The 22,853-nt window shown below is 37.3% G+C and overlaps 2 protein-coding genes across 2 annotated transcripts; both read left to right on the forward strand.

Moving 5' to 3' along the window:
- The first annotated feature begins 3,702 nt into the window (after positions 1-3,702).
- Positions 3,703-11,606, forward strand: LOC108678062 (degenerin del-1). Its single transcript, XM_018166401.2, has 5 exons — positions 3,703-3,951; positions 4,556-4,673; positions 9,310-9,447; positions 9,659-9,785; positions 11,442-11,606. Exons 2-5 carry the CDS (start codon positions 4,579-4,581, stop codon positions 11,604-11,606), a joined length of 525 nt encoding a protein of 174 aa, XP_018021890.1. The 5' UTR covers positions 3,703-3,951; positions 4,556-4,578.
- A 767-nt stretch (positions 11,607-12,373) lies between these two features.
- LOC108678063 lies at positions 12,374-22,538 on the forward strand (the record flags this gene model as incomplete). The annotated part of the gene is made up of 6 exons (XM_018166402.1): positions 12,374-12,555; positions 13,216-13,314; positions 19,978-20,049; positions 20,373-20,568; positions 21,553-21,700; positions 22,371-22,538. Coding segments are annotated over exons 1-6 (861 nt in total), but the record flags the coding sequence as incomplete, so codon positions are not given.
- Positions 22,539-22,853: the final 315 nt, after the last annotated feature.

Below are 22,853 nucleotides of genomic sequence, written 5' to 3' on the forward strand. Positions count from 1 at the left end.
TTCTGAAGTGCATGTAGCTGAAAGTTTATATAAAAATAAAAACAATAATACATTTTAATCTATATTATAATAGTAGTCTATTAATGTTCTAAATTATTCAGATGGAAAAAGTTAAAAATCACCGCAGCGATAGTAAAGGATATAATTGTAAACCATGATCGTATATCGAAAATCACGTTTTCTTTAAGTCGGATCCGAAGACGCTTGAACAGACGGATATGCATAAGTTCCTGTGCATGTCAATCCTAAACACAAATATATGTATGAATCGCCGCATGTACTTGGTTTGGATATAAGATGAATTAAGTCGTGCCCAACACGCTGCTCCCAAAAATATGCTGTATGGGCAATTTGCATTGAATAATTCTTCTATAGTGAAGAAATTACAACACGATTTCTCACCAAACCTTTGTGAGCGTAAAATGCTTGATCAGACATTCTTCTACATACATTGTCAACTTATGTTATGCCTTTTTCAAATGCGCAATTTTAATTTCTCTCAAAACCTGGGATAAATGCCAGAAAAATAACATGAGAAATTTGGAATTTCAAGGAACAAGTTTGCCAAATAATATCATTCCCAATTTTACATAAATTTTTGGTCCTCCGAATGCGTTTGGTTTCCTAGCGTTCAGTCGTAAAATAATGCGAAAAGAATAGTTTTACTACTTCAGTTTAATTGTCATAAAAAACAATATTCTGTCGACTAGACAGCACGCAATTCACAAACTACTGACAACGCCTGCGTGTAAATAAAATTTAAACCTGTTATAGCGAGCTCACGAGACTCGGGGATCGATCAAGCAGAATTTCGTATTTTTGAATTGATGCGTCGCGATAATTCGACACAACTACTCCAGGCAACCTTGAGGGCAGAGCTGGGCAGCGCTACTTTGAAATGTAACGCCGCTACCGCTACATGCTCTAAATGTAGCGGGCGCTACCGCTACCGCTACGCCCACTAGATTTTAACGGGCGCTACCGCTACAGTAAAATGTAGCGCCGCTACAATGGCCAAAATTATTGGAAATCTCTAAATATTTATTGTTCTGCTATTGGGGTTTACTCATAAACATTTTATGGTAATATAACATTTTCAAAACATATCAATGCAACTTTATTGCAATTAACCTAACCAAACTAGTACTGGTTAGATACAGTAAATAAAAATTAGTTATTTACTTTATATGTTTTACCTTCCCTACAGGGATGTCTACTTTAATCTACCAATCTCAAAAATTATCCACATATACATATAAAAATCAGTCTTTTATTTGTATATATATGTGGATTATTTTTGAGATTGGTAGATTAAAGTAGACATCCATTTAGGGAAGGTGAAACATAAAAATAACTGTGAGCAAACTGAAACATGAAAAAATACCTGTAACTGGTAACAACTTGAACGAGTAACAACAAACATGTTGACACCAGTAACAGGCTGAGGGTGACAACATTACACCGAAATCTTTCGTACAGTTTTATTCTGTAATTTATTTTATGTATGTTTTAATATGTATCATGCTGGTTTTTAAATAATATTTAATACTATTAAGTAAAATCTAAAGGCTTTATCAATAAATGTAGCGGTAGCGCTGTAGCGTCAAAACCTCGTATTGCTACTTAAATATGTAGCGGGCGCTACCGCTACAATTGCTTAAATGTAGCGCAAACTAGTACAGGTTAGACCGCTACCGCTACATGTAGCGCGCTACTGCCCACCTCTGCAAGTTAAGGGGCAGTTATTTACTGACCATTTCAGGTATTGAGTTACTTGCTTGTGTTTATACATCGAAAGCCTGTTGCATGCACTTGGCGGGCGAATATGCTAATTTGTACCATTATGTTAGAAAAGGGCAATAGTGTCGAAAAGTTGCTCCGTTTTCGTATTCTAATCAGTATGTAGGAGCGATGTAATTTTCTTCAACAATGCAAATGCATGATAGTTTTTTTTTTGTTTATTAAACCTTAATTTTCTCAAATTTTGTTGGGATACGTGCGGCACGCAGAGCGAAAAACTCGGGCGCTTTGACTTTCATCAAGGGCGCGCAATATCTTCTATTTTATTTATTATTATTATTATTTTTATTACATTTTCTTAGTTTCGCTTCGTGTCTGTCTGTCATCAAAAATTCAAACCATAATTTAGAGCACTTCTGAAGATCCTAGCATTTCTGGAGATCCTTTTTTTAAAACATCTAGAGTTGCCAACCCTGGAAAATGATTGAGAGAGGCGCGGGTTCGATCCCAGCTCCGTGCGCCAGTTTCTGGTCAGAATCGGCGAGGAGGCCGGGCGGTTAAGCATAGCAGAATTGGAGCAGTGAGTTGTGAGTTCGAGACTGCAACAAGCAGTAAATTTACTCCGATGTTAAGAATCGGCGACAGGCCTACGGCCTAATAAACGTTGAAACCGCTGTATTATTATTATGGGTGTGCAGGAGTTTGCGCCAGCAAAGGTATCAAGAAATCCCTATTGAGAATCGATTAAACCCACTCTCCTGAAATTATTACAGCCAATGCGCCTGCGTTAAATTAACATATTCATCAAATTTGGTGAAGATTCAAGTTCGTTTGCCATTAAGCAGGTGTAAAATTAACATTTTTCTCGTGTTCGGTGTTGATGGCAAAATTAGTACTAAGAGTTGACGTGACTAGCTTGCCTGAAAATGTATCAAATCTGTTAGCACGAAATGTTCAATTTTGTTTTAGTCCGATTTAATGATTTACGAACATATCTGGCAGATTATTAACTACGTTCTTTAACATCTTGTCACGTCTACATATTCAGACCGTTTCAGTGTAATAGTTTAATAGTTTAAGCATTGTTACCAATCATTTTTGTGCAGGATTCCCATCAAAATTTATTCATTACTTTCCATTTAATGAGCTTTTAATATTTTCGTTGTTTCTGTTCCACGTATAATGACTAATATATTATATATTATTAGTGTATAGGTACCGCAGCAAAACCATCCGTGCAGCAGGAATTGTATGCAACGAACATGATCTTGGTGAGAACAGTAAAGTATAAATAATTAATTTAAAAGTAATGCTCAGTATAATTCTCATTCATTGAGCACTTCAGCATGGTCATTGCTGAGACGGCTTAGGTTCAACTGATGCATACGGCCTATGCAGTAACCCCTGTCTATGATATACGTAGACATTGTGGCGTGACTGACTTCAGTGCTTGCAAATTTCATAACATCCCGATTCTGTCGTACGGTGAGCTTATTGTAAAAATCTTATGAACTTCTATTATTTCCGCAATATCTTCGATTCGAGGATCGCTGTCGCCCCGCATTGACTCTCCTTTGTATTCCATCCTTCATAATTCACTCCTTAATGCCAACGTTATTCCTATTTGACCACCGCGACATTACCAGGAATTATTCAACAATTGAATATGGTGAGTTGAAGCATTAAGCCAGTCCACACATTGGACTGAAATGAACTGAAGTGACGTTTTTACAGTCACTTGAAGGTACACCGTTACTGTGATCAGACAAAGGGGTGCCTGTTGATGTTCGTTTCAAAATGTTTGTGAATAAAAATATGTTGTGTTTGTGTTTCAAAATGTTTGTGAATGTATAAATAAACAAAATGTTTGTTGTGTTTCAAAATGTTTGTGAAATATATAAGTGTTTGTGTTTTAAAAATTATGTATTATCTTCATTTCATCTGACTTCAAAATAAGTTGTATGAATACTTGATATAAAGAAAGGAACAAAATCTAATACGATTGTGTTAAATCCAGGCTAACTAGTGTGCGTTTTTCTTCACTGTAATTATGACTGAAGGTACTAATTTACAATGGAATTCTATTGTGTGAAATATCGAGCAACAGCCCGGTCAGAAAAAGTTAATAGCCACAATTGGCCCTCGCTCTTTCACCGACTGCAACCAGGCCGTTGTCTGTAAAGTGCCCTCGCCTTGCGTGGAGCTTCTTAGGTAAGTGCGGAGCGAAAGCTCATTGTATTAACTATTGTAAGATATCCCGTGGTGTTGTAGTCGACTATGTGTTTTGTTACGAAAAGGCTTAGTATGTGAAGCTTCTAATATTTTAGTGAATAAATTAATGGCATTTAACTACATTATACCGTTTTGAACAGGTTTATAATGCCAATTACGTAAGGTTCTAACGAGCAGAATAATAAAATCAGCCAGTTGATGTTGTTACGAATAGGCCTATATAAATCAACTAGATGTTGCGCACAGGATATAATCAACTAAATAAATGAAGAAAATTATATCTTGTCTGAATTTTTTGACGCGCATCCATGTTTTGGAAAATATTCCGATTTTCCAAAACATAATTATAATAATTGTGAATTCATAATTATAATTTTTTTAAGTTGCTTTTCTTTCTTCAGGTTCAGGTGATTGTGTTCCTAATAAGTCATAAACCTGCTATAAAATCAGAATAATGTCAACAATATTTATATTGCTACAACCAAACAAAATATACTTATTTCCGAAGTACATGGAGCGGGAAATTAATTATTAATTGAATTATTTTTGAGGATATAACTCTTTGTTTTCTTCTTTCATTCAGGATCTTGAAGACACAAATTCACGATGAGTTCGCCAGAGTCGGCGACCATGGAGGCCGAAGTTCACTTCGTGCGGAGCTCAAAGGACGAGAAATGGGCCATGTATCATGGATACCTGTGGTGAGTGCAGTCACTTGTCTTACACACACACACGGAAATGTAAAGAAAATTTACGAGTTATTTTATTGTATTTCGGGCATCATAAACCACCGTAAAAACCCTTCATCTGTGGATTTACCAGCATGAGCTTCATATCTTATCGTCAACCCTGATGGAACCTATTGATTTTACAACCTTGTCACGTTAAAAATTTTTCAATTAATGTATGTATACTCCATTAAATCCTGTCACTGATGCAAAGTCGAGTAATTGCGTCGTGCCATCGTTCTGCTTGTCAATCAATTATGTCTTCACTGCGCGTTGTTTAAACAAACTGCATGAGTAAAATAGGAGATCGAAGAGTACAAGTATTCTTAAATCTGTTCTTGAAATTAAATGAGATCGATTAATGAAGAAAGCATTAATTATCATTTTTTAAATCAAAATTTTTGAGTCGTAATGATATGTCAAAGATGTTTTGAATTTAAAAATTCAGTCGCAAATTTTCAGAAAGAATTGCAATTGTGAAGTAGAATAACCGAACACTGTTTGAATTTTGATTTTATTATTATCTGAATTTTCAGAATATGAGGCGTGTAGGTACAAATTTATTCTCTCGACCGGTATTTAAGATCGATTGCCGTGAATCAAGGAGTGTTGATTAACAAAGAAATGGATAGAGCCGCGTGGAAATTTTTTGTACCCCGTAATCATGGCTCGACAGGACAAAAGACCGCAGTATAAATATACTATAAACGGTGTACAGTAAAAGGCAAACAAACGGTCAAAAGGAAAACCTCAACCCCCCGAAGAACAACGAAGCCAAAAACAAAAGTTTTTCCGCAAAGGAAAACCGACAAAAAATGGGGTTAACCGCAACCAAAAGCCAAGGTTTTTTATTATTTATCATGAAAATCCCGTAGTGATTGGCTGGAAATATCCAATCCTGTAAACACGTACTATTTTTTGACGATTTATACTATTGATATTGATAAATTTAAACTCAATTTTACTCCCATAATGAAAATATTTCACTCATATTAACTCGGGTACCTCAATAATTTGATGCAAGAAATAAAACTCGCGACCCAAAACTCTACAAATGATCTGAAGGCTAAAACTCTCGTATTGATGCATCAATGAATTAGGAGCTTCATAAATTGCTGGATTTACTCAAATAATTATATCCTCTGATGCTTGGCGAACATTTAATATACACGCGACATAATCAGTGAGGTGTGATACGAGGAATTTAGTGAAGGCCCAATATCATGTTTTTAATAATTTTTTAATATAGTATCCGGAACACTGGAGACAATTAATAAACGAAACTGTGATAAACCATGGACCTTATTACATTTGCGTAGATTTACTCAATTAATTATATCCTCTGATGCTTGGCGAACATTTAATACGCGCGACATAATCAGTGAGGTGTGATACGAGGAATTTAGTGAAGGCCCAATATCATGTTTTTAATAATTTTTAATATAGTATCCGGAACAGTAGAGATAACAAACAAACTGGGGCAAACTATGGATCTAATTTCATTTGCGTTAATATATTATTAACGGAAAGGAAAGATTTATAAAGTAACGTAGTGCTAAGACTGCGTTAAGACTAAGCAGGGATCTCAAGACACGGTCTTGAGATCCCTGTACTTCTGAATATTTCTTTTTGGCTTTCAGTAATTTATAGCGATATAAGGATTTATTTGCCTAATAGTAAACTCATTTTTCATCTATTTCACTAGCATAAATATTTCCTGTAGTAAGAATAGAAGAAGTATTTTTTAAGTATATAGTAGTTGTTTAAAGCTCATTTTTCTACAGTTCCAAAACACTATGAACAATTCCTGTTGTCAATGACAAAAACTGAATTGCGACTGCAAATCAAATGGATTTTATTTTTTTGTAATTGATTTGAAATGCGAATTTATCATTTGGAACATTATTTTGATGAAATGATACATAAAGTTTTTTGTTTTAGTCCACAAGAATATGACCATCTTATAAGAATTGGGGTTCTAGTGAATAGACTTGAACAATGGTTATGAAAAGTTAGAATTCACTTCAGTTTTTTAAGAAAATTGAATAGTCTATTCTCTTTGTTCTATCGAATATATACACGATTTAGCGACTGTAAACCTGAGCCGCAATCAATGCAAAAAAAAGTGATCACAGAAGATAGCGAAATATGCAGCCAATGTCATTCATGCACGTCGACTCGACGTTCATTGCCCCTGTCGTTTTTATTCATCTTTTTCACAGTGCATGAACTTCAAATTAAATTTGATCGTGAATTTCACCGCTAGATGCGCTAGATTTCGTGGACAACGAACGTACATAGGATATAATTGCTCAAAAACTCATCTTCAAGTTCCATTTAGTTAAAAAATATTGACACTCTTTGATGATCACTATAACAAAGAGTCCATGTTAAAAGTTTAAAAATTATAGAGATTGACGTATGTAAAGAATTGGTTTTCATAAAAACAGTTATTTGACTACAAGTGCGATCTCATGGTACAATGTCGCGAAAAATTAAATCGACTTCCTGTTATATATAATCACGAGTAACTTCACTGATTTACGATGGTTATGCTGCAGAACAGAACAGAGCCTAAAGAATGATCGTGTGTTTATTGAAAACAAACACGTATGTTTATTAATAATAAACACATAATTTAATAATCACGTCTCGCAAAGCAAATGGAGTGCACTTACAATGTCACAACAACATAGTGTGGTTGACAAGTGTGGTAGTTAAGTGTGGTTGACATCGGACAAATTATTCATGATGACATCGGACGAAGATGACATCGGGTAAATTACGGCCCCATTATCAATGCACGAAGTTAGTCGATTTTTGAAGTTCCCTTCAATTCGCTGAGCATATTGACGGGTGTATTGGCGATGGCTTGGTGCATGTTGTTCCTCAAATGAGGTAGAGTCCTTGACAAGTCATTGTAAACGATTGATACGAGATGAGCCAATAAAAAATCACAGGGAGCCAAATCGGAACTCGATCAGGATCTGAGCCGATAAGAAACCCGGCCCAAAGGATGAATACGGAACGAGTACGAAATGCTCGGTGAGTAGCGAAAATGGAACGGATGTAATAAAAGTACGCTTCGACAGCAAACGCACGCTGCTCACTTGTCCAATGCATAGTGGCAACTGACTAGGCGGGACACAAAACTTTGTGACCTTGCCTTCCATATGAAATACTTATCGTCCCTTTCCTTTAACATCTGTCTGCTTGGCGCGGAATACAAAACAATAAGTTAACGTGAATCACCTTGTATATAAGTCAACATGCTCAGATTACTGAAACCGACATTTCTGCAGGAGAAAATACGACAAATTATTAGGAAAAGCTTAAGGAAATTAGAAGTTGATTTTAAGCAGCAGCTTAACGTTCATTGCCCTGGGTTCGTATATGATCTGGAAGTGCCAGTATAGCAATCAAGCACGAATCACCGCGAGTAAACAGTGCGGCTTGGGAGTGTATAAGCGAAACTTTGCTTAGATTTCAATATACGCTAATCTTTAGCGCATATTTCAATATAAACGAAACTTATACAATATTACCAAAACTTATACAGCATATTGCAACATGAGCGAAACTTTGACACATCAAGCAATATAGTACGCGAAACTTTGCTTATCGTACAATATAAGCTAAACTTTGAGCCTATCTAGCAACATAGGCTCAAGATTCGATAGCAGTTTGCAATCTTGCCGATACTTAACATGCTTTGCCGGTATCAAGTCTATAATTTTCCGTCGTTGGATCTCTGAACCCAACACATTGATTGGCTAAGCAAACCTTCTAGTTTAATGTGAGGATTTTTTTCAAAGTTTTAAGAATGAATTCGTTCATTGGGCCGGTATTTTCTGACATTTGAGAGACAAAAAAAAATCGTTATTGCTTGTATCTAGCTCACCATACTGTGGTTTCTCGAAAACAGATAGTAGGGTTTTTACCACGTTTTTCTTAGTTCCGTTTCGTCTCTGTCTGTCATCAAAAATTCAAACCTTAATTTAGAGCACTTCTGAAGATCCTAGAAACTTGAAATTTGGCATGCAGGCTTATGCTGCCTAACAATTCAAAATTTAATTATCGGAAGTAATAAGTTTAAATTTTTTTAATCGAAAAAAACCCTAAAAATTCACGGTTGGGAATCGAGTTTTTTTTGACATCCAGAGTTGCAAACCCTGGACAATGATTTGAACTGCTAAAATTGCTAAACTAAAAAGTAGAAAATAAATAAATCTAAAAAACCACGTTTTTATATTTATTTTTTAACCACGTTTTTCTGGTGGTTACAAAACTAAAAACGATGAAATAAAATAAATAAATAAACTTTTAAAAATCACGTTTTCTTAACGGACAAAAAAGAAAAACATTAACTCTCACATAACATTAAAGTTATGTAGAATGTTATGTAATGTTATGTAAGAGTTAATGTTTTTCTTTTTTGTCCGTAAGAAAACGTGTTTTTGAAGTTTTTTTATTTGTTTTTTTTTTTATTCCACACATGAGAAGTATTTTACTCATTACATCTGCTATGTGAGTATATAAATACTGAATTTTCAGTGTTTTTTGCACCTAAAACCTAAATGATTTTATAAACTTGTTAACTTTGATTCAGTGACGAAGATTCGTGGGAACAACCGCCGTCTGACTTCGACGCGCCGGTCGAGCCAGAGACCCGCTGGACGAAGGTGAAGACCCGCACCAAAGAGTTCCTGGAAACCGTCACTTTGGATGGCATAAGCCAGACATGCGGGTAACTGGAAGCATTTTAGTTTGTTTTCTTTGCATTATTTGTTAGCCTTCAAGTGGTCAAAGTGTTGATTTTTTATGGTTGGTTTTCAAGATTTGTAGCAACAAAAGCACCTCCCAGCCCAGAAACTGTCAAAAGTTCTAGAGATTGTCAAAATAACCCACAAATTCCTTGATTATCCGACGAGTTCCAACGTGTATTGTTTTTGTTTCAGTGCCCGTCATTGGTTGCGTCGGCTGGTATGGTTGGCGTTCTTTACTTTGTGCACGGTGTATGGCCTCATGCAGTGCTACGAAGTCTACAATGAGTACATAGGGTACCCCAAAGCTGTGTCTGTTCAGGTAAGACATAAAAAGATTTATTTCAGGTTTCTTAGAAACGATATAAGACTGATTGAGCTACCTTGCAGGTCTAGTATTTTTCGGTATCCAGTTCACCAATGATGCGTAGATCAGCTTGCACGCACAGGGGTTTCACATAAAGTACGTAGAATATGCCATGAAGTAATCATAGGATCAGGTTCACTGTACAGTAAAATTGCGTTGAATTATCCTTAAAACGAAATTCTGGAGTTGTTGCCAAAATTTTTACGAAAGCAGCAGGAATCAAATTTGATCCAACATATATATCGCATAAATGTGCTCGGCTTTACTTCTATGTGTATCCTGATATGATAAATGATATGTCCTTATAATGATATGTCCTCAGTTGCAAGTTCAGAAAGTAATCTCCACGATTTTTAATACCCAAATAATGCCCAGATTAGAAAAGTATGTGATGGAATTCAAGTTTACTATTGATTATTTTATTTTAATTCTAACTACGATTGCCCAGCCGACGAACAAAAAGTTTCAGGATTTTTATCAGAGTTTAGGGTCAGGGTAATATGAATCGTTTGCAAATTGAAAGTTTTTTCTGAAACTTCATATAAACATGTTAAACACTCTATAGTGCAGGTACATTTTATTTGTATGAATTAGAAAAAATTGAATACACGTGAAATTGTTCTAAAAATCGTGATATGGGGGTCTTTGTGAAAATTTTAAACTCACAAAGTTGAATACTTAAAAACATTGAAATTAATTTTATATGTGATGCAAATTTATGATTATCGACCTAACAGCTGTTCTTTAAATTTAATTTTTACTCATTTATGGGAGGGGGAGATTTTTTTGTCCCTCCATCTCCCATAAATTTGTTACCTTATGTCTCCTTGAAAATAAATAAATAATGAAAATGACGGCAGAGAAGATTGATTTTGGCATAATGCATCGAATGAGGAAATGTCTCTCAATGCTCTAGTTCCAGAATGATAAAATTTCATTTTCAATTTTCATTTTTTATGAGAAAAAAATATCGAAACAGTGTTCAAATGTATAGAGTAAAAATTACTAGGCAATGGATCTCTAGATTTCCCAATGTCTATTACTCGTAATGAATTGCATGCTACATCTTGCAACACAGGACTCGTGCATTTAACAAGGTTGGCGTGCATATAACAATCATTATACATAAAACTTTTAAATATATTATATATACCGATTGTCGGAAATTATAAATTCACTATAACTTAGAAATTTAATGAGTCATTTCAAATTTGAAGCATAAAAATAGGATTTGCTGTGTTAGAGGCACTTAGTTTACAGCTACAAAATGAGTTCAAAATCAAAGAAACCCTCCCTTCAAGCTTCAGGTTTAGCCAGCTTCACAATCTGTACCAAGTTCAGGCCCAAACCATTACTTCCCTTTGTATGTCCATATTATATAACAGTGAAATCTTTACCTATCCTCGTTTTCGCAATCGGTCTATTCGGTCACAACTCAGACTTGAAACGAATCGGCCCTGGCTTGCCGAAAGAAAGCAATAAGAGCCTCAATTTTCATTTAACCAATTTAATTTCATTGAATGCGTATTTCAATGAGTGTACCTGCTTTGAGCACCAAAACTTAAATGTTTTTTAATCAAAATTGTATAAATAACACAAATTTTATCTCAGCTTCAAACGGAGCGCCCGGCGCAGTTTCCAGCGGTGACTCTATGCAACCTGAACCCCATCAACAACGAAGAGAAGCTCCGCAACGACTCCGTCTATGGCGCCTTCATCGACGTGCAGGAAAAGAACACAGTCACTGGTGAACACTCGATCCGCTTATGCAATTAATTATTTATTCTCATAGTGATGAATAATTTCTTTCGTTACCGAACGAAAAATGACTGTATGATTGCAATGCACAATTTTCAATAGGCCACAGCTAACATTTTTGTTTAGATTTATTACCATCTATCGAATATTTCATTCTGATCCCAAAAATTCTGAGCCCATTCTGAGCCCAAAAATTATTTACTGTTGTTTTCTGTCCGCTTACTATAAAAAATATATGAATATTTATAAATATTATTGTATTTATGTAATAATGCAATATTATTTTCCGCTACGTAGAAATATTTCGGTTTCATTTCACGCGTAGCTGAAGCGTTTTATTTTATTTTGACTGCGCAATTTTTCGAATAACTGCTGTTTGTTTTCTTCTGATATCTAATAAAATTACCGGTAAATTTTGAAATTTATCGTTTAGATAAATGCACGATTAAGTTTCTGTTAATCCAACGCTCATTCCAGGTAATGAATCCATTGTTTCTGTTATATCAACGCTCATTCCAGGTAATGAATCCATTGTTTCTGTTATATCAACGCTCATTCCAGGTGATGAATCCATTGTTTCTGTTATATCAACGCTCATTCCAGGTGATGAATCCATTGTTTCTGTTATTTCAACGCTCATTCCAGGTGATGAATCCATTGTTTCTGTTATTCCAACGATCATTCCAGTTAATGCCTCCATTCTTCCTGATATCCCAACGATCATTCCAGTTAATGCCTCCATTCTTCCTGATATCCCAACGATCATTCCAGTTAATGCNGTCTCCATACATGGAAAAGGACAAAGCCTTTCAGCGGTTGCAGTGTAGCTTCATCTACCAGTACCAAACAAAGCTTGAGGAGCAGACAAAGAAAAACTTCACTTTTGCTACGGATGTGGGCACGGTGGATTACGCTATCAGCGAACTGGTCAAAAGTGTTGGGAACATGCAGTTCTGCGCAAACGTTGGTGAGATACGTCGTACCGTCAACATTGTTTACATTCGTTGCAATTGCGACTGATGGAAATAGTAGAAATAGCAACTATAGGATGCCAATGGCAATTTAAGAAAATAGCAATTTATATCTAAACTTAGTAGAAGTAAATTTTCGTTTCTATTTTATTTGTCTTCTTCAGAATTAGTAATCAAAAGCCAAATGGCTACTCCAAATTTAAAAAAAGGCAATGCGCTAAAATTTTACTGCCTGAGAAGATTTAAAAAAAGTCACCATATTTTTACCGAAAAAGTTGCCTTAACCAGCTCAATCATTTCAAAATCAAAAATACTTAAACATGATGAAGGTGCTGGTTTTAAGAACCGTTTTCATTAAATAATTATACGGTGAATATACTTTTAATCAATTTGGCTAATAATTCGTGGACAATATTTGATTCAAGCAACCAATTAATCATAATACTGGTACCTGTTAAATGTCTCAGAGTTTCGAGGAGCTACCGTTCATAGATTTAATTTTTCATTTGCTGAGTAACTTGAACTTTTTTTATTCCCTGAGACCCAGTAGATTTCTTGCATTTTAGAACACATTATTTAGCGACACATCCCATGAAAAATTGATTCGTGCTCATATTTCAATTGATTCGGACGTTTCTTCCTATTCAAACGAGAAGAGGCGTGGAAAAATAAGTCTGTCACCATTCGTTACAACCTAGTCTGCAGAAAAGAAGTCTACGAGGATTTACTTGGGAACTACACCGATATCAACAGAGGTTGGTACATCAATCATATTTGGTTTGCATAAATTGTGATACAATTACATTACATCGAATTGCCATGTCATTCCGTTCGTGAAATTTATGCATGTCTTTCTTGGCCACGGATACTTTTTTGTAACATTGAAATATCGAAGTATGTAAATTTTAAGGGATAATTTTTGTTATATAATTAAGGACTTACATTTTTAAGTCTTCGTTCCTCATACAAAATCATTCATTCATACTAATAAGATTGATGACGCACAACAAAATAGGAAATAAGATGGAAAATGTGATGCAAAGAAGTATATCCAATTGCACATATTCCACGACGGCGTCAAATCGAAAATCTTATGAGCGAAAATCTTTTTGAAGCGCGTTAAGGATAACCACGACAAGGGTAACCAGGCACCCTATTCAAGGGCAAAACTTGGTCAGGATTACCAACACAAACGCAAAAATTGCATCGCTGTTTGAGCAATGTTTCTTCATTTGTCCGAGCGCGACTTGCATCACCGGCTATATACCCACTTTTAAGTGTTGTGCCGACAACCCTCTTCTCGCTGCCGGATTTTATAGTAAAGGCATAAATTTTATAAATTAAAAGCCAGAAATATTGCGATATTGAGAATTGAAAAAGTAATTCTGAGAAAGTAACATTTTAATGAATGAAATTCAGATAAATAATTCTTCATTTCCTCGACCTCATAAGCTTAGGTTTGCGCGATCTTATTTTCGTTGGGTTCCGGCAGTCTGCTTGCTTTTTATAATCTAAAGATCGGTCTGTCTATGTGATCGGGCGCTTCGGGATCGGGCGAGAGATTGTTTGTGAATCAGCTGGTATTTAAAATCGGGTAATCAGCCAGTATTTGGAATCGGGGGTCAAATTGCCTCTAAGTTCGGGCGATCGGACTTTCTTTTGTAAAGGGCGACCCGAACGTCTTTAGATCGTATAACTGATTGAAATTATTAAATTTTTTCCGAGATGAGTGTGGGAAGATTACTCCCGGAACCCTTTTTCGGAATGCACAATTTTCAAGAATCTATAATACTCTCCATCTTTATTCGAGACCAGTAATTGAGTTGGCCTTGATACGAATTATTTTATGATTGTTTATCAATCAATACCAAAGGAGATCGCGAGTTCGAAATTCATTTAATCAAGTAATGCAGCAGATTTGACTGGTCATGGTACTTGAGTGATTTCAGGTAGTTATGTTATAAACACTTGATTGATTTCATGTTGTTATGCTATTGACGCTCGATTGATAATATTGTATAGGTAGGCATGTTATTAACACTCGATTTATAATTGTAGGCAGTTATGTGGTGGATATTTCTTTTCATTTTATGTAGCCATTGTAACGAAACAATGGAGAAGAATAAAAAATTTTCAGTTGCACATGGAAAACAATCTTGGATTTCCATTTCTGTTAAAGTTACCCTAAAACGGGAATATTGCCTCCAAAAACTTTTTAATGCAAATATAGATGTTATAAACGATACATTAGCTCCAACAATCAACTTCATGCATGCAAATTAGTTTTGATAAAAAGATTGTAACGCGCACGTTCTGATGTTTTTTGGATTGCTGTCATTAGTGGTAAGAAGTTATGCTAATATACTAGTACAATTAGTACATCAATGAACGTATCTGGCCACCCTTTACGATAATGCTCGCATGATATATACAAATATTTATAGCCGTAATCCTTACGGAATAATCCTGACGCACACCAGAGGTAATCCATTGCGTGTCGCGTCGTGTAAAAATTCGAAAAAGTCTACGAGGATTTACTTGGGAACTACACCGATATCAACAGAGGTTGGTACATCAATCATATTTGGTTTGCATAAACTGTGATACAATTACATTGAATTGCCATGTCGTTCCGTTCGTGAAATTTATGCATGTCCTTGGCTACGGATACTTTTTTGTTACTTAGGAATACCTAAGTATGAAAATTTTAAGAGAAATTTTTTATAATTCAGAACTTACATTTTTTAAGTATTCGTTCCTCATGAAAAATCATTCATTTATACTAATAAGATTGATGACGCACTAAAAATAGGATATAAGACAGAAAATGTGATGCAATGAAGCCTTTTCAATTGCACTCATTCCACGACGACATCGAATCGAAAATCTTATGAGTGAAAATCTTTTTAAAGCGCGTTAAGGATATCCAGGCACCCTTTTCAATGGTAAAACTGGGTCAGGATTACCAACACAAGCGCAAAAAGTGCATCGCTGTTTGAGAATGTTTCTTGCAATGGGACGCAGTATAGACCCCTACATAGCCCTTACCCACAATTCAATATCTATTCCTTTCCGCTCGTAATCACGCTAGAGGGCATATTAGCCTGTGTGATTAAGTGCCTAAAGCCATAGGTGCCATTTCCTTTCCTGGAAATGAATCAATTAGCCAGATAACGTCAAGCCACCGAAGCAACAGCCGTGGGCAAATAGCCAAACTGTTGCGTGCTTGTATTAAACACAGCCTGGCGTCTTCGTGGCTTTTGAAAATAAGCGCCCGACATAACAGCGCCGTTACGTTACAGTCACTGCTTCATCGCGCTCTACTCCACAGGCAGAAGCGTAAACCACCGTCCCTATAACGCCATGCCCGGCTCTCCCCCTTCACAGCCAGCAGAAAGCTTTTCTCGTTGCCCGATCAGTAATGCGCCTGGCGCGATGGAGGGACCTAACCTAACCTAACCTGGCGCACTACTGATCAGCAATTGAAGAAAGCCTTATGGCTGCGAAGGGGGAGAGCAGGGGCATGGCGTTGTAGGGACGGCGGTTTGCGCTTCTGCCCGTGGAGTGCGGCGTGATTACGTCAGTCCTGCAAATAGCAGAGCAGGTTTACGGTGATCCGGCGTGGTCTGCGGCTAGTAAGGCTTACGGCGTGTGTAAGAAGTGATAGTAAGGGGTAAAATTCTGTGGAGTAGGACCTGTTGACAATTGACTATTTGATTCAGCAGGCTGTGGAGTAATGTAGGTGTTGCTTAAAGTTGGTGTGGTGAGATGACTCAGTTTCCTGCAGCTTCTAGGGTGTGAGCTGAGTTTAGTTATTGCATTATAGGGTAGGCGTTGGCGCTAGGGCTTGTTAATGAGCTAAATTTGTGGTGTAGGGCTGCGCTCCCAAATCCGGCAGCCAGAAGAGGGTTGTCGTGGGACGCAGTGTATAGACCCCTACATTGCCCTTGCCCACAATTCAATATCTATTCCTTTCCGCTCGTAATCACGCTAGAGGGCATATTAGCCTGTGTGATTAAGTGGACGCAGTATAGACCCCTACATAGCCCTTACCCACAATTCAATATCTATTCCTTTCCGCTCGTAATCACGCTAGAGGGCATATTATCCAGCCTGTGTGATTAAGTGCCTAAAGCCATAGGTGCCATTTCCTTTCCTGGAAATGAATCAATTAGCCAGATAACGTCAAGCCACCGAAGCAACAGCCGTGGGCAAATAGCCAAACTGTTGCGTGCTTGTATTAAACACAGCCTGGCGTCTTCGTGGCTTTTGAAAATAAGCGCCCGACATAACAGCGCCGTTACGTTACAGTCACTGCTTCATCGCGCTCTACTCCACAGGCAGAAGCGTAAACCACCGTCCCTATAACGCCATGCCCGGCTCTCCCCCTTCACAGCCAGCAGAAAGCTTTTCTCGTTGCCCGATCAGTAATGCGCCTGGCGCGATGGAGGGACCTAACCTAACCTAACCTGGCGCACTACTGATCAGCAATTGAAGAAAGCCTTATGGCTGCGAAGGGGGAGAGCAGGGGCATGGCGTTGTAGGGACGGCGGTTTGCGCTTCTGCCCGTGGAGTGCGGCGTGATTACGTCAGTCCTGCAAATAGCAGAGCAGGTTTACGGTGATCCGGCGTGGTCTGCGGCTAGTAAGGCTTACGGCGTGTGTAAGAAGTGATAGTAAGGGGTAAAATTCTGTGGAGTAGGACCTGTTGACAATTGACTATTTGATTCAGCAGGCTGTGGAGTAATGTAGGTGTTGCTTAAAGTTGGTGTGGTGAGATGACTCAGTTTCCTGCAGCTTCTAGGGTGTGAGCTGAGTTTAGTTATTGCATTATAGGGTAGGCGTTGGCGCTAGGGCTTGTTAATGAGCTAAATTTGTGGTGTAGGGCTGCGCTCCCAAATCCGGCAGCCAGAAGAGGGTTGTCGTGGGACGCAGTATATAGACCCCTACATAGCCCTTACCCACAATTCAATATCTATTCCTTTCCGCTCGTAATCACGCTAGAGGGCATATTAGCCTGTGTGATTAAGTGCCTAAAGCCATAAGTGCCATTTCCTTTCCTGGAAATGAATCAGTCACCCAGATAACATCAAGCCGCCGAAGCAACAGCCGTGGGCAAATAGCCAAACTGTTGCGTGCTTGTATTAAACACAGCCTGGCGTCTTCGCGGCTTTTGAAAATAAGCGCCCGACATAACAGCGCCGTTACGTCACAGCCACTGCTTCATGGCGCTCTACTCCACAGGCAGAAGCGCAAACCGCCGTCCCTATAACGCCATGCCCGGCTCTCCCCCTTCGCAGCCAGCAGAAGGCTTTTCTCGTTGCCCGATCAGTTATGCGCCTGGCGCGATGGAGGGACCTAACCAAACCTAACCTAACCTGGCGAACAACTGATCAGCAATGGAGGAAAGCCTTGTGGCTGTGAAGGGGGAGAGCCGGGCATGGCGTTATAGGGACGGCGGTTTGCGCTTCTGCCTGTGGAGTAGAGCGCGATGAAGCAGTGGCTGTGACGTAACGGCGCTGTTATGTCGGGCGCTTATTTTCAAAAGCCGCGAAGACGCCAGGCTGTGTTTAATACAAGCACGCAACAGTTTGGCTATTTGCCCACGGCTGTTGCTTCGGCGGCTTGACGTTATCTGGCTGATTGATTCATTTCCAGAAAAGGAAATGGCACCTATGGCTTTAGGCACTTAATCACATAGGATAATATGCCCTCTAGCGTGATTACGAGCGGAAAGGAATAGATATTGAATTGTGGGTAAGGGCTATGTAGGGGTCTATACTGCGTCCCGCCGGATTTTACCGTTGTGCATGTGGAAGACATGACCGCACATATATTGGAAAGCTAACTGACAAAAAATTGCGACTGCGTAGTGCCAAGACCATCACCTCTTAGTTTCAATTTTATAAATGCCCGTACATTTATATATTGTGCATATGTATTTAAAATCAGACTGCAAAGGCATACATTTTATAAATTAAAAGTCTGAAATATTGCGATTCCGAGAATTGAAAATTAATTCTGAGAGAGTAACATTTTAATGAATGAAATTCAGATAAATAATTATTCATTTCCTCAACCTTACAACCTCAGGTTCCCTCGATCTTATTTTCGTTGGGATCTGGCAGTTTGCTTGCTTTTATGGTCTGAAGATCGGACTGTCTTTCTGATCGGGCGAACGGATTGCTTCAGGATCGGGCGAGAGATTGTGTCTGCGAATCAGCTAGTATTCGGAATCGGGGGTTCGAATTGCCTCCAAGTTTGAGCGATCGGATTTTCTTTTGTATATCGGGCGACTTGAACTTCTTTGGATCGCACATATCTTAAAGTTAATACATTTATTCCGAGATAAGTGATGAAGGTTAATCCCGGGACCTTTTCGGAATGCACATATTATAAGAATCTATAATACTTTCCATCTTTATTAGAGACCAGTTATTGTGTTGGCCTTGATATAAATTATTTAATGAAGTTATCCAACGAAATTTCATTGTTTATCTACGAACGTCAAAAGAGATCACGAGTTCGAGAATCATGCGACCCTTGCGATTCCAGCAGTATGAAAGTAATGAAAAAGCTTTGACCTGCCGCTATTCTTGATTTATTTCACGTAGTTATGCTATTGACGCTCGATTGATTATATTTTATTTGTGGTTATGTTATTAACACTCGATTTATTGTATGCAGTAAACTTATGGACAATTTTTTTTAGTTTAGGCAGCCATGGAAGCAGAACAATGGAAAAGTACAGTATAAAAAAATCTTCAGTTTCACATGTACGGAAAAAAATCTTGGCTTTCCATTTCTGTTAGAGTTACCCTAAAAACGGGAATATTGCCTCCAAAAACTTTGCAGAAGTATACAATGTACTTGAATATGAAACTGATATATTAGCGGCATCAACAAACTTCATGTTTAGAAATTGAAATAAAATTGTTCAGTTTTGATAAAAAATATCGTAATGTGTAGGTTCTGACATTTTTTGGGTTGCTGTTATTGGTGGTGAGAAGTTCTGCTAATGTACGAGTACAATCAGCACATCAATGAACGTATCTGACAACCTTTATGACAATGTTCGCATGATATTCCCAAATATTTACAGCCGTAATTCCTACGAAATGATTCCAACGCACACCAGAGATAATCGCTTCATGTTAAAATTCGAAAAACTGATCGCGAAATTTGAACATTTGTTCAAATTGAAAATTTTAACAAACTAAAAATAGGGTTGGGAACCTCGCTCGGAACTCAGCTCACAATCCTAACAAATTTTGTTCGTGATCTCATTTGGATATATCGTTGCCCTTTTATCATAGTAACAAATTTTTGAAGACTATTTAAGCATTAAATAGGCCTTTATTTAAACTTTTTGGTCTCAATAAATCTTGTATCCGGCTTATCACATACTACGATTCACAGCCTACAACGAGACCTACATCAACGCCACTCATGTGAGCGTTTCTTGTTCATCAGGAGTCCACGATCTTCGGAGTGAGTATATTGGATGTTTTTCAAATATCTATTTTCTTCTAAATGTAAATAATTCCTAGACATCGAAAATCAGAAAAAGACCCATACTAAACAAATTATGTAAAATGATGCCACAGCATGGGAAAAAATGATGTACTTGTCAATAACACGTTTCGTAGGAGACCTGAGAGTACTTGTTCTTTATAAATTTCGTTGTTTCTCTCAATCTGCATATTAGATTTTTTGGTATGATTTTAGTGGCCTTTAACGACGTATGCATTAGCGAACTTCTTAAACTTAACTGTACCATTTATGACGATAATCAATAACAATGCACTTCTCAGATTTATGGCAGCCTGCTAAAGAAATCAATATGACTGACAAACGAGTAAAAGCCCTCGTAAGCCGCAGCCGCACGAACGACTTGTCGGACCTCAGGGGGCGCTTCGCCCCCGACCGCGACGTGGTCGAGAAGACGGCGAGGAAACGAGAAGACTTCATCCAAGTGTGCAGCATCGACAACGTCCATTGCAATTACAAGTAATTTTGCTATCATTAATAATGTTATTGCAAGTAATGTTGCATTTACAAGTAATGTTGCAATTACAAGTAATTTTGCCTATACATATATTGTTATGTTGCCTTTTTTACAAATAATTTTGCGATTACAAGTACTGTTGCAGTAACATGTACTGTTGCAATTACAAGTAATGTTGCAATTACAAGAAATGTTGCCTATATATACTAGTATTGTTATGCTGCCTTTTTTAAAAGAAAAGTTGCAATTACACAAGTAATGTTGCAATTGCAAGCAATTTTTGCCTTTACAAGTATTGTTATGTTACCTTTTTTAAGTAAAGTTGCAATTACACAAGTAATGTTGCAATTACAAGTTATGTGCCAATAATAAGTATGACTAATGTTGCTATCACATGTATATAGAGCTATTCTCTCTCGGTCAAATAACCAGATACCTGCAGAAACTAAACAAATACGCTGCGCTGTCTAGCAAACTGCGCTTGAATTCGCAAAATACTTGAATTAAAAAGCTGTAGATTGTAGGAACTAATTTTGTTTTTTTTTTTCACGTTTCAATTGGGAATGAAAAACAAACAAAAAATATCTCATAGCCTTGAATCATTTACAATGAATTTTATATTAATGTTTATTAAATAGGTTTCCTATCATTTTCGTTGCACTTTTCCAACAAGTAAACTATTTATTCTTGGCCTTGCATCTAATTAAAAAATTTCGAGGGTGATTTATTGATTTAAAATTATCGCACTGAATCTCCAGTTTCCAAACAAATGCGAATATCATAGAAATACTTTGTCTATCCGCACACAAAAAAATACGAATCAATATTTTCTAAGTTCCAAAATCATAGACCATGAATTTTTCATATTCAATGGCCAATAGCTGGTTCAAAAACACCATTCGTGGTTCATCAAAACGAAGCACCCATTAAAGTCAAGTTAGAATACAATTATTTGTTACTGGCTCTTTCCACGTGAACATTTTCAGACTATTTCACCCGTACACGACGAAAGATATGGGAGTTTGCTACACGTTCAACAGCCCACACCTCGTCAGAGAATCCAGCCCCAACGTCAGCATCGAAGACCGCAGAAAGAACTTCAAGCCAAGAGCTTCGTATAAAACAGGACCTCAGGTTTACTTTTTTGGCGGATATTTTAACATTGGAAATCGAATTATCAAAATAATGTATACGTACTTTAGTATTCAATTTATTATTTATAATCTGCCTAACTACAAAATATTAACTACTATACAAGTTATACATATCGACTTGAAGAAGGATTTAATTTAAATTTAAACATAAATCGTATAGTTTGAAATTGCCTGGCTAATTATTTTGCTAAAAATTTCAGATTGTATTTAAAAATTGGATGAGAGTAAATGTGCTCTGAATTTAAATTTATCGAAAAATAAATATGTCCTTATTAAATTTAAAACTGAAATTTTACAGTTGATCGACAATATCTATGAAACCGTGTTAGCCACTCCCCAAGAAAACATTTTAACATCTCTACCAGTGCAATTGGGTTCAAAAAAATGTTAATTGCTTTGTTAGAGTAGACATTAATGTGAATTTCACAATGAATGTGAACTATTAGCACAAACCAACATTCATTGCAAACGAATTACCCACCAGAAAGATTTATTGTTAAATTTCAAATCTTATAGTCTACACAACATACACAACAACATAATCCTTCACCAACCCACCTTAAGCGGGAACACTTGTCATTGCATCATAGCAAAAACTACTAAATTTAGCAAAATAAATTCGCATTTTCTCCTGACAACGACACGACCAGAGCGGCCTGAGCCTGACGCTGAACCTGCACGCGGCGAGCTACCTGTCGTTGCTGTCGCCCTGGTCGGGGCTGCGCGTGGTGCTGCATGAGCCTTGGCAGGCGCCCTTCCCGGCCGATGAAGGCTTCAACCTCGCCGCGGGACTGTCCCACTCCATCGCTGTAACCAAGGTTAAATGAAGCTCAATAAAATCTCTTAATTTAATCAATGTTAATTCAAATTTGGGCTGAAGCCGAGTTAAATATTGACAATGAATCAGTCAAGACAAAAGTAGTTCAGCTCCACATAACCAGATTAATGCTCATTACGGACTACGTCAATGATGGGACCATCGCACCTTAGCTGTTACGCATGGGAAAGTGAATGGCTCAAATACGAGTAAGAACTTATCATTCCAATCATACCATATTCATTGGATCAGTTGTATAGGGTTTTTCAAACCAAACATATTGTTGCTTATTTTCAAAACGAATTGAATTCTGGTC

This window comes from Hyalella azteca, unplaced genomic scaffold (assembly GCF_000764305.2).
Source record: "Hyalella azteca isolate HAZT.00-mixed unplaced genomic scaffold, Hazt_2.0.2 contig10293, whole genome shotgun sequence".
Lineage (NCBI taxonomy): Eukaryota > Metazoa > Arthropoda > Malacostraca > Amphipoda > Hyalellidae > Hyalella > Hyalella azteca.

Coding starts and splice junctions, on each gene's coding strand:
- LOC108678062 (XM_018166401.2), top strand. CDS start 4,579: ATGAGTTCGCCAGAGTCGGCGACCATGGAGGCCGAAGTTCACTTCGTG. Junction 9,448..9,658: donor GGCATAAGCCAGACATGCGG/GTAACTGGAAGC, acceptor TTTTTGTTTCAG/TGCCCGTCATTGGTTGCGTC. Junction 9,786..11,441: donor CCAAAGCTGTGTCTGTTCAG/GTAAGACATAAA, acceptor ATTTTATCTCAG/CTTCAAACGGAGCGCCCGGC.